Source organism: Varanus komodoensis, unplaced genomic scaffold (genome assembly GCF_004798865.1).
Source record: "Varanus komodoensis strain SLA01 unplaced genomic scaffold, ASM479886v1 scaffold1, whole genome shotgun sequence".
NCBI classification, from domain to species: Eukaryota; Metazoa; Chordata; class Lepidosauria; order Squamata; family Varanidae; genus Varanus; species Varanus komodoensis.
Window position 1 is genome coordinate 133,624,378 of NW_025335268.1, and position 12,159 is coordinate 133,636,536.

At 41.8% G+C, this 12,159-nt stretch overlaps 1 protein-coding gene across 1 annotated transcript; it reads right to left on the reverse strand.

Annotated features, from left to right (window-relative positions):
• Positions 1-322: 322 nt before the first annotated feature.
• On the reverse strand, positions 323-11,913 carry IRF6 (interferon regulatory factor 6). Its single transcript, XM_044451565.1, has 7 exons — positions 11,740-11,913; positions 9,079-9,283; positions 7,927-8,046; positions 4,796-4,954; positions 3,834-4,226; positions 2,900-3,018; positions 323-577 (listed from the first exon to the last, which is right to left on the reverse strand). The coding sequence occupies exons 1-7, from the start codon at positions 11,911-11,913 to the stop codon at positions 356-358; spliced, it is 1,392 nt and encodes a 463-aa protein (XP_044307500.1). The 3' UTR covers positions 323-355.
• Positions 11,914-12,159: the final 246 nt, after the last annotated feature.

Below are 12,159 nucleotides of genomic sequence, written 5' to 3' on the forward strand. Positions count from 1 at the left end.
AGACAATATACATCCCTGTTAAGGCCCTTTGATGCTCTTTTTGAAAAAGAAGCCTTGAACTCTGATCACAAAGAAAGAGAATAATGTTATATATGTGAGCAAGATACAATTTAAACATTCATATATTTACATTAAATGAAAAGAGTAAAATTCAAAATGTGTTTTGGTGTACACACTTAATCTAGATAAATTGAAATTTGCGAAAATTAAGAGAGATTAAAAATTCTTTGTCATTTATAGTTTCACATAAGAGATGTTTAAAATCAATTGAAATAAAAACACTCTTACTCTGAAATGACATTACAAACAAAATTTGCTAAGACAGGGAATTCATCCTTTCAGAAAGATCTGGCCATCACTGTGCAGTCAGAGGTGTGGTCATAGGCATGTTTGGTGGCTGCATTGGCCAGCCTTCTTGATGATTCTGCAGTAGTCGGTAGAGTTGTTTCAGCTGCGCAACAATGTTGTCCTTGATATCAGGGGTAGAGATCTGAAGCCGCACGCTGCCACTGTCAAAAGAGCGGGTGAAGTCACCAGAGAACATCTCATAGATCATCCGAGCGACAACTGGAATTACCTGTTTGAAACACAATTCCTGAGCATTAGTCTAGATGGGATTATTAGTAGCCCATTAGAACAGCTAGAATCATCCGAAAGCTGAAATAGGAGAATTTCTCTTTCTTGCAACTACATTTTGAATGATCTGAGTAGGTGCTATGACCCTGTCCTAAGTCAGCAGGCATTCTAGAACCACATCATTATTAATGCAAATCCAACACTGAAGGAGTATGCAGCCTGCGTGGTCTGCGCTGTGCTTGATGCACAGATAGGATGCTAATATAGCCAAGGTGAATAGTTTCTGCCCAGTGGCTGCAACAAGAAGAGGCTTCCACTGTACTCATTTCTGTGCTTAAAAGGACAATAAACTTTCACACTCCTTTTAGATCATTCCAAGCAGAAACATGCACATTTCCAAAGAGTTCCAAGATGTCCTACCTCATTTATACCAGTAAAAAGCCTGATCTATAGCCTTTGGCCATAGTATTTTGCTGGCTTGCTTTAACCAGGAGCATCATTTTACAATGATCTTGCCCTCCCCCCCCAGGGGGGGCAGGTTTTAGAACATGGCACCCAAATTCTACACCTGGTCTTCCAGACAACATGACACCCAGAAGCAGCACTGCATCCTCAGGCACCTTGCTTGATGTCCACTGAGGTATCTGGCCTCTTACGTTTTTTTTTTTTTTCAATTTTTTCCTTCTTTTTAATAACCAACAACCGCAATTGCTACAAAGCTCACTAAAAAGCACCTCTAGCTACTTCCATCTTCCTTTCGCATGAATGCTCTGAGCCACTTGTGGGACATGGAGATATTCTTAGGAAATGAAAATGGCAAATGAATATAGTATGCCCGTTTTGTGAGGGTGCTCTGGAAACTGCCTTAAATTGCCCATGTGTCCAAAATGTAGTGTACCCCTGGTCTAGAAGATGGTACAGTGGGATTGTTTCTCATCACAGAATCTGCCCTATGATTGGCAGGCCCATGTCTTTAACATCTATATGCAATTGATGCTGGACATCATCAGGAAATATCAAAGGAGGTCTAGAAATAATATGATGACAGTTGGACTTATTTGTTCTTTCTTCAGTTTGGAATGAGGTGATTTCTTCCTTAAATAAGTGTTTGAGATCAATGATTAACTGGGTAAGGGTGAATACATTCTAGTTAAGACAGATAATCAATAAGACTAGTAAAGATAGGGAATTCAGTGGACCAGTAATCCAAGGAAATGCCTAGCATTGATGGTATTACACCCATTCTGAGTGGTCAATTTGTAACTTTTATTATTCCTGGAATTAATATTCCTGGTTTCTCAGGAAGCATCTCTGACCAGAAGTATCTTCTACCCTCCTCTACCCTTAGTTCACCAGCTGAACCTGCTACCTGCATTCATGCTTGGGTGACTTCCAAATTAGATAAGCGTAATGTGCATTCATGGGGCTAACCTTGCAAACTGTCTAGGAACTGTAGCTGCTACAGACTGTCAGTTCCCATTTGCCAACAGGCTTAGATCAGCAAGTAATGTACTAACCCATTTTCACTGCTTACCAGTTAGTTCCAGTACTGAGTTCAAGGTACTGGTTTTGACTTTAAAGAGTTATAATACAGTCTGGTCTCAGTTAACTCAAGGAATACCTTCTCCCATATTGCATACTTATATATACTTCAGGGCATATGCTTTACTAGCAAGATTCTCCTCTACCAGGTACAAGGGCCTTTCTCAGCCATTTCTTCACAGCTATGAGATGCTTCCTCTCAGAAAGTCTGTCTGTTCTTCCATAATCACCTTTTGCAGACAGCAAAAGCACTTTTACCCAGGGAATTACTGGAGATTATCATGGATATATGTAGTTTTCCATTTTTATTACTTTAGTTGATTTGAAGGTGGAGGGCGGTAGACTTTCCTTGGAACTATTTTATTTGTATTTTCAAGTGATATTGATTAACTCAGGCCATTTTCTGTTGAACAGCAGTCTATAAAATATTGTAGTGCATTAATGTGCCCATGTTGCCATGGAAAACTGGAAGTAGCATTCTGAAAATTTCAATTTTCAACTATCTGGGACTAAGCTAAAAAATGGGTCTACTGCTTGTAAACAGTGGGATTTGACTGCCTTGAATTCCACTGCCATACACAGTACTTTGCACTTTCCCACAGATGGTAGGAAAAGAATGTATGCAAACTGGCTTATTCATAGGGATTGCTGCATTCAACTGCTTGCAGTACAAAATTTGGGTTATTTCAGACAAACACTATGCACTTCGTTCAGTGGGATTCAACAACCATTTTCACTGTATGCACTGTTAACATCTCTCTGCAAGTCATTGTTCTCTTACCTGAACAACAATCAGTTTTCTCTCTCTAGACTTCCCATCTGGCCATTCTTCCCCAAAACAGAAGTAGATCTCATATGGGGGCTGTTTTCCAATCTGTCCTTTCTGATGGGCAATCAGTTCTAAAAGGAAGGGGAAGCAATATACAATTAGACACACCTACATCTTGATATCCTGTAATAGTCTACTAACTGCCCCTTCTAGTTTGAAATCCACTGTTTGTCTATTATAGAATAATACCCACTTCTAACCCCTTCGCCCCATACTTTTTTGCCTACATTAGTATTTCATTGTATATATACCCTGCTTTTCTTCCTTTTGGAAGGAAGTCAAAGTAGCTTACAATGTTCTTCTCCACTCCACTTTGTCTTCACAAAAACAAACCTGTGTGATAGGTTAGCCTGAGAGTCAGTGACTGGCCTAAAATCAGCCAGTGGGCTTCATGGCCAAAGGGGGTCTAGAACCCAGATCTCCTGAGTTGCAGTCCAGCACTCTTAGCCTCTAAAGCACACTGGCTTTTAGTGATCAGTACCATTTTCCTTCCATCCCAAACAAGTTCTTTAACAAGACATAAAAGGAACCATTTCACTTGCCAGCTTTCACAATACATGCACAGTGCAAGAACTACAATTCCAGCCATGACAACTGGAACCCGTTTGGACAAAGAGAAGTGGTAGAGGAAAAACTGCCAAAATGGAGCACAACAGTGGGTTTTATTAGCATCCATTCAGCAATGCCTATATGCAGAAAATGGCAGGTTTTGTTTAAACTGTTATCTGTACTATACTGCTAAAGAGCCCTAGTTAAAGTAACAGTATGGGACATAATCCCGAATGACCAAAGGCCTGAAGCAAAGTGTACAAATATTACAGTGGTTAAAAAGCCAACAGCATTAACTACTCAGAAATTGTGATGCAAGAGCACTACAGTTACTCACCACTCAGGAATGTTTCTAAACAAAAGAGCTTGACTTTCTTTTGTCTTTCAATCAAGTTTGGTGTGGTAGAAGAAGGTGCGCACGGTCCAGACCAATACACTTTGCACTGGCAAAGCCTGATTGCATAAATAGCATGCCCACTGACTTCTAGGATCAGCCCTCTGTCCATGACATCCAGCAGCCGGCTTGTGAACAGCTTTTGCTTTTCATTGGTGATAATTTCTGGCCCTGGAAACTTGACTTGCTCCAAATTAATAGGACCAAAGAGTTCTTCTTGATCTGGCATAGGACCCAGTTCTCCATAGAAAAGTCTGCAGCCCTGGGGGTTGCTCACGGTCATTGTCTGCCCAAATTCTTTGCCTCGATACTCGAACTTGATTTCGAGGTCTGTCACTTGATCAGAATGATTTATTGTTAGAATATGAGACAGGATCCATAACTGGAAAAAACCTTGTGTTGATTTAAGCAGATTTCTTTTCATCCTGATCAAAATAGGGCAAAACATTTTTTTTCAAGTGGGGAAGACAATTACCAAGGAAACTAGTGGCCAATTCCTCTAGTCAACTATCATGGAGAGACTTCCTCTATACATGAATGCAGAACTTATCAGTAAAAACAAATTTATTCACTGATATGTTTGATCACTAGTACATTAGCTGTATTTGACTGCCCAACTGTCACCATCCCAAGGTCAACTGCAGTTTCCAACTGGATTATTTATTTATAGGGTGACATTCATGATGATATCACACTTCCAGACACAGACTGTTTCCTGGACCATGAATCTAAACAGAAATAAACTGCAAGGCAATGGGGCGGGACGGGGCGGGGCGGGGCGGGGTTAATGTATGTTCAGGATGAAAGAATGTGTAGTACTACACAGAGTGAATAAGCTACATTAGACTTTGCTGTGCAAACCCACCCCAAAGCATGCCATCTGTTTATGCACCAAAAGGACATACTTGGAAGAGAGCTAATCCAGAGTTCAGGAGAGCTGAACATGTCATGCTGCAGAACTGGGAGTGCAGGAGGCATTGGCATCTCTATATCCTCAGGCTCGTTCTTCTGCCACCCGGCTTCTGGGCTGTGGGTCTCCACACTCGTGGGTGCCATTGGAGAATCTAAACCAAGGAAATCTGTGTTTACCAAAACTTCAATAATTTTAAAGGTTATTTTTAAAAAGTTATTGATACTTTCCACAGTGGAGGAAAGTTTACAGGCCAATCATATACCCTGGGAGAATTGAAGTTATCCCTTGGAGGCTGTGGACACTGAGAAGAGGCAGCTCTGGAATCATACCTCCTTCCCTGCCCCACTTTTAAAGCTGCAGAAAGAAGTGCAGTGCCTGGATTCTGAGGTCACGACATGTGGCATGACTGGTGTTGGAGGATCTCAGTGTGCGTAAGGGGGCATTCCGAGGGACAGGGAGGTTACATTCATGTAGATAGCGTGATCTTCAATGCCCTCAGTTCCTGCATCACAGGCACTGTGATTCCTCCAGCACAGCCAATATGTCCAACCTGTCCTAAAATATGTCTTTCAAAGACAACACGGGAAAAGGAAAACCAGTCTATTGTCCTTTGCAAAATTATTTAAGGAAAACAGCACTTCAGAAAAAATAAGCAGACTCAGCCAACTCAGTAAATGCTAACAATAGGTAAAGAATATCAGACATTACTTGGAATTCATTGTGGAGAAAAGTACTTGTTAAAATGATAGATTGAATGAAAAATGTATTTTAAACTACAATAAAGGCCATTGGTGGATTAGCAACATGCTTTAAAAATACAACATCATTAAAATATAACTTTAAGCAGGTTCTGATGCATGGGAAATTAATGCAGAAGTATCTGCTGAGACAATGTTACAGTTAAAACCTGTTAAACCTGTTTTTTGTTCCAGGGAACTCCGAGCAACAGCCTTTTAAAACTGTTCCGTCCTTACAGGCAATACCTTGGCTTGCCAGAAAGGTGTGTCTGTTCTTGCCATGGGAATTTACTTTTTATGAGGTCACCAGCACAGTGGCTATCACAGGGTTTTGTGAGGTGGGGGCAAGCGGTCTCCTTTACCCTACTTGGAATGACACCAGTGGAGCCAATGGGGCACACGCAGGCTATGTTTACTCCTTTGCTGACCCTGGGGCATCAGGACCCAGTTCAGAATAGCAAGGAAGAGCCTTTCTTTTTCATCTAGCTTGTTTTTGACTAGCCAGACACAACTGGTAGGTCTGCATGACCCAGCAACCTACATTCCAAACTAGCTACACAGTGTGGGTTGTTTGTGGGACAACCCACAGTGCAGTTAACAGATGATCAGACTCACAATGGTTGAACAGTCATCCCAGGAGGCTTGATGGCTGAACCCACAATGGCTGCTCTCCCTGCTCTGATTGCAATCCCTTTTTGGTTATCACCACCACCACTTTTCACCCGATCCACACCTTTGGAATCTTTTCTTCATGTTTTCCAGGGCAGCTCAAGCAGCACATTGAAGTGCCAACCACTGGTCAGTCACTAATTTTGAAAATTAATTTTTAGGCACCAGAAACGTACATGAATGCAACTGTGTGCCTCTGATTGGCCAAAAGGCTAAGTCTTGCCTGGTTAATGTCTTGTTAAGTGTCTTCTGTGAAAGTGCAGGAGACAATATTCCATAGGTATTGAAAAAACAAGGCTGCAAACAGGTTAACTCTTTGTTTTGCTTTTCCCTTCAGAGCAGCAAACTATCAAGAGAAAAGCAAAGTCACAGGGGGATCTTGGGGGGTTCACAAGAATATCTTCCCCCTGGCAGTATGATCATCCAGTTTCAAGGAGACAGTTCTTAGTGTCCTCCAGATTTTCCATACTTCTCCAAGCCTCTAGATTTTTTTTGGAAAGCTAAGGCATACAACCTCTTCTTATTCACAAACATGAACTTTTGACAATTGTCAAAAGAAAGGGGTTTTAAGTAAGGTTTTTGACAGGGCTAAACAGGGTAGTTCTGACGAATTTCTTGGTTGCATATGAAATCTATCCATGTTCTTGAATGTTGCTTCCTGTCCTTGAAAGGAGCTGTTTACCAGGAGACACTACCAGGACACTAAACAGGCAAAACTGTGCTTTTTGGGTAGTTGGCCTTGTATGCTTTCAGTATAAACTAAAAAATGAAAATATTTGCACATATTTTGGTGCCTATGAATAATAATAATGAAAGTAGCAAATCAGTGACAGCTGCTTCAATGCAGTTCTTGGGAACTTTGGAAATGCTGTAGCTGTTTGGGCAGTTTGGAGACATTGAAAAAAGATCCAAAAGGGAGGGGGGAAAGGGGGCAGCAATCAAAAAAGGTTCCCAATCAGGGAAGGGTGAAGAGCGCATCTGGGAGCAGCTGTCACTGGTAGGAGCATGGTCTCACTCAGTAAGATAGGCAAGAGGGGGGGCGGTTGCCACTTTTTCTGAATGGCTCACTCACTGCTTCCCTGGACTCACAATAGCAACAGTCTCCTCAGTCTGGATGATAAGACAACCCAGCATGGGTCCAACAACCCTTACATCAAGGTTTGATGCCAGGGTGGCTTGCTGTCCAAAAGCATAACCTTTTAGGAAGTAGCCAAGGTCTGCGTGACATAGCAACCTTCTGTAGCTGGTTGACCACAGTGAGTTGCCATGCCATGCAATCCTAGTCAAGCAGGGGACAGAGGCCAGACTGCACCAAACATGAACATGCAGAATAAAGAAGGTTGAATCCCATGATTTTGTGTGACACTGACAAGTTTCGATCTGCTAAAGGAAATCAACAATAGGTATCTCAATAAATGCTGGGAATTTCACATGTTCACCATTAAACAATAAAATACAAGATATAATCAATAAAGGAAGAACAGGAATAAAGTCTGCCTGGGCTAACCACACAAAGGCTTGTGCTTCACATGTGGTGTCTCCTTTTGCTCATCTTCTGCAGCAAATTTGTCAAGAAGCTGCTAGGTTAGATGCATCCAGGCAGAGAAGCAGCAATTGCCTAAAAGCATCAACCAAAATGCTGCTTAACATCATATTCACTATTGAGAATGTAGGGCTGAGTTCAGTGCACAGTCTGTGCCATGACATAGCTACTAACCATTGATATTAAGAAATGATAAAGTATCCTGTATAGGTACAGGCTGAGACTGGTTTAATTCATCTTCATCTTCATCATCATCATTATCCTTCTCATCCCATGGAGCTGAACCAGTAGAGCCTTTAGGAAAAGCACAAGTTGGAGACTTAGCAAGTGATATGGTATGGTATGGTATTTAGAGAGAGGGAGGGAGAATTGCCATTTCTGCAAAGCACAGGGAAGCTGCTTTGTAGTCTTTCCTGCTACTGGAAAGACTAATCCTTTCCAGTAACACTTTCTAGGCAGCCACTCCCTTGAGTGTCTTTATTGCAAGTGCTTTTTGGTCTCCTTCACAGCTCTGGAAATAGTTCAACCCTGACAGAGGAAAATGTCTTTTTGCATCATTAAGCTGGTGTGTAGAATCATCTAGCCATCTCCCACTGCTTGTGCAATGCCAATGCAACCTATGACACAGCCTCCCTCACTAAATGCTTCAGTTGGTTTGTAGGAAAGCAGACAAAGGACCAGAGAAAAATTACCTTGGTCCAAGAACCTGCTAGCCTTCTGTATCCACCCCAAGGCACACGCAGATGTGTTCAGAAGGATGTGTTCTTTCAATGGCCATTATACAAGAGAAATCCCCAGTGAATGTCATCCAGTGAAACATTCATCCCAGGAATAAAGGCCTTTCAAGACTGCATTCTCATTAATTAATAACATCCATATTCCATTTAGTATCCCTGTATTGGACTGATGTGCTAGAAAAGAAGAAGGGAAAGGAAGGGCATAAACATGGCTGGTAGGCATGTAAAGAACTGGAATGCCCTGAGCCCAGAAATCCTGTCCTTTCTCTCACTTCTTTGGATCTTTATTAGATCACCTGGCCTCCAAAGCCTTTCCCTGCAATCTTTTTACACTTAAACACACACAGTGCCAAACAATTCAGACTGTAACAAATGCAGTGAGTTTGTGAACATGCAGAATGCATTCTTGACTGGACAGCAGAAGGTGACCTAAACTTTCCCCTTCTGTCAGTTGGATACTACAATATGGATACTACAATATGCTTACTCAATTAAAAATTAGTAACCCACCAGGATAGGAAAGGATGGCTGAATGCTGAAGGACAAGTTGCATGCTTGCTTCCTTAAACAACAGAGTCTTGACTCTCACCTGGATTAATGATTGCTCCCTGGGACTGTGGGATGTCACACACTTCATAAATTTTAATGGGATTCATTGGCACCTCTTTGGTGCCATCATACATCAGTTTGAATTCCCGGCTTTTGTTGAGGGCACACCGGAGCTGAGCCTTCCATTTTGCAGGGTCAGGGTCATCAACTCCTTCCTGGTACTTTCCTGTTTCCACAGCCCAAGCCTGGGAGCAAAGTACATTGTGCTCAGTTAAATGCTGTCATTATGCCAGCTTCTGTTGAATCATGTTACCGAACCAATTCCCAACTATCAAATGCATCTAGGCAATAAATAGTTTTGTTGGGATTAGCCAGTTATTGCTGCCACTAATCCTCAGTGCAGTCTAAAGCAGAATGACTCATTTACGAATTCACTAAAACAATTTTATTCTGTATCAGTAAGATAGATTGACCATTCTTACATGTATCACTTGATTGTGTCCGAAGAAAGCCACCCAAAGGCTTTTATCATCATCAACATTATCATCATTATTGTTATTCAGGATTATGTTTCCATGTTCATCTAGCAAAGTTCTAACAAAATCTGAGATCACCATTAATACAACAAGCTTGTAAAAACATAGAATAAAATGGCGGTTGTTGCCAATGTCATTACTCCCAGATTTTGCTTATATGTATCAATTTAAAAATAATGTTTAAAACCTCTGTATCAAACATTTCCCATATCCATGTAAATAGAGTCAGTACTCAGATTCAGTTCATTCTAACAAAGCTAATTATATACAGCAAGCCAGATGAGTATCTAAAGAGTAATTCTACATGGATTAGTCAGAAGAGAGTTCCATTCAACCAGGTTAACTCCCAAGGAAGTCTTCATTAGATTATAGCTTAAATTGAAGGACTAAGAAGGCATATACTTAGTCTGAAGCAAGAGAAAAGGTGATGAGTTAAGTTGTAGATAATTAAAACCCTGAATTTGAAGTTTCTCAGGAGGAAATCTACAACGGGCTTCAAATTAAACATTCAGTGACCAGCTAAATGGTACACAGAGCAGAGATAAGGTAGGAGCATCTGATCAGGAGGAAGCTGTATCTGCCAGTTCCTTGAAATACTATTTTGAATTTATGGGGCCTTGCATATTGCTTTGCCCCGCAGTTGTTCCTGTCTCATTCTTCATACATTACACATTTGTAATCCATGCACATGTCTTTCTCTCCAGAATCTGGGCCCAGGGCTAGGTCCTATTTACACGAACAATGGTAAATACATACAACTGCCTTCCTTTACATAGACATTATTTCAATTAAGACAAAAGACAGTGCTGTGTTCCACTCCTTGGGCAAGGTTAGCAAGTCATCTGTTGTGATAGACAGTAATCATAAGACTATAGAAAGCCTCCTACACTGAAAAAGTATGAATGGGGTGAGGATCTTAATGGGACATTTGTCTGAAAATAACTGAGGGATATTGCTGTTTAATGGGGTACCAAGTCTGACAGAAAGAAAGTTCATTAGTGCTTCGCTTTGGGAAGTGCTGTATGGTGAATGGTACAGCCTTTCCCAGTACAAATCACCAGAAGATCTGGTCTCAGCCATATGGAATGGTACAGCTCTGCCTCTCAGCTCCAAAACTAAAGTGGGTTTAAAATCTGTGACCAACCTGTGATCCTATGGCACTAGAAGGATAACCGTGCAGCATGCATGGCCTTTTCTCTGCCTAAGCATGCACAGGATTGCATCCTAAATCACCAAACACTAGGGCATGCCATCAAGTCCAGGTTTATAGCAAGTGTTACCGTATGACTGAATTGGAATTTCCCACAAATCACTGGTAAGTGTGTTAGTCCATGAAACTCAAGAACAGCAGTGTGGTGTCACAATTGGGGTGTTTATGACTAGGGAGATGCAGGCTCAGATCGCCACATGGTCATGAAGCTCCTAGGGTGACCTTAGGCAAGTCACAGACTCTTAGCCTAATTTTCTTCACACAGTTTTTGTGAAGAAGAAGGGGGGCTCCAAGCAGCAAAGGTATGATTTATGCCTTGCTCCCACAGGAAAACTTCCTCAGAGGAAGAGCTGGAGGATTGAGAACCAACATCTGCCACCAGCAATGCCCAGGATCTGCCAGTACACCCAGAATACCATGAAGGCAAGAAGAGCAAGTACTTGGCCGCAAAGGTGAAGGCAGAGAAACCACCGAGCCTTCAGGAAAGATGCCAGCTGAAAAGACAAGAACTCAATGGTGCTAGACTGCGCCAGAGGCTTCCTTGTGAGAAAAGGCTTCACACAGGCTTGCCCACCCAGAGGCCCTTTTCAGCTGCCATCACTAACAGTTCAGAGCTGAGGTTTAGTCAAGCTTGTGACAATCTCTGCATAAAAACATCAGTGTAAGACTGAGAAAGTTATTGGAAACAATGCTGACCACAGCTTCCCTTGCCTTGACTCCAAACTGTTTTTGTTTTTTGTTTTAATGGGGTCTTCGTGTGAATACTTCTGGAGTGGACTTTGACCTACTTCTGCAATGCTTTGGGACCTTTTTGTCTGAGTCCCAGACTTTCTCTTTTGCCTGGTTGTGCTGACCATCTTGGAAGTCTTGGATCCTTAAACCTGCATGCTAACTTAAGCTGTTGATCTAATATATCACAGTGCCTTTCTTGTATGACATTTCATTATTGGATCACCTTAAAAATTGTGTTCTCCTCTTCGTGTTGAGGGCTATGCCGAGTCGCATGCTTCCAAGGGATCTGAAATCGCTTTGCCTCTCTGTTGAGCCAGTTGAGGCCTGGGTACATTCCACTGTCCACCTGAGCCACTAGCCAGGGTTTCAATCGAACTCTGCGTGGGTGCAATGCCATTGTCTAAAAGTGGGGGGAAAACACATGCAAATGCTAAACAAAGCATCAAGAGTTTGCAACAACATTCAATTTCCAGAGGAAAATGGAAACAATTGACTTCACTCTGAGCTGAATTCTGAACAGATTACTTGATCATCCTTCCCCATCCCAGATACAAAATACAACTGCTATCTCCAACTTGGTCCCTACAGGATGTGTCAGACCACAACTCCCAGCATCCCCCAATGTTGGGAGTTATGCGACTTT

Bases quoted from the DNA above. Each gene is read 5' to 3' on its own strand.
- IRF6 (XM_044451565.1), bottom strand. From the start codon at position 11,913: ATGGCATTGCACCCACGCAGAGTTCGATTGAAACCCTGGCTAGTGGCT. The intron at 8,047-9,078 runs GTGAGAGTCAAG...CTTTTCCTAAAG, and splicing joins GGGAGCAATCATTAATCCAG to GCTCTACTGGTTCAGCTCCA. The intron at 3,019-3,833 runs GTGAGTAACTGT...CCTTCCTTTTAG, and splicing joins TTTAGAAACATTCCTGAGTG to AACTGATTGCCCATCAGAAA.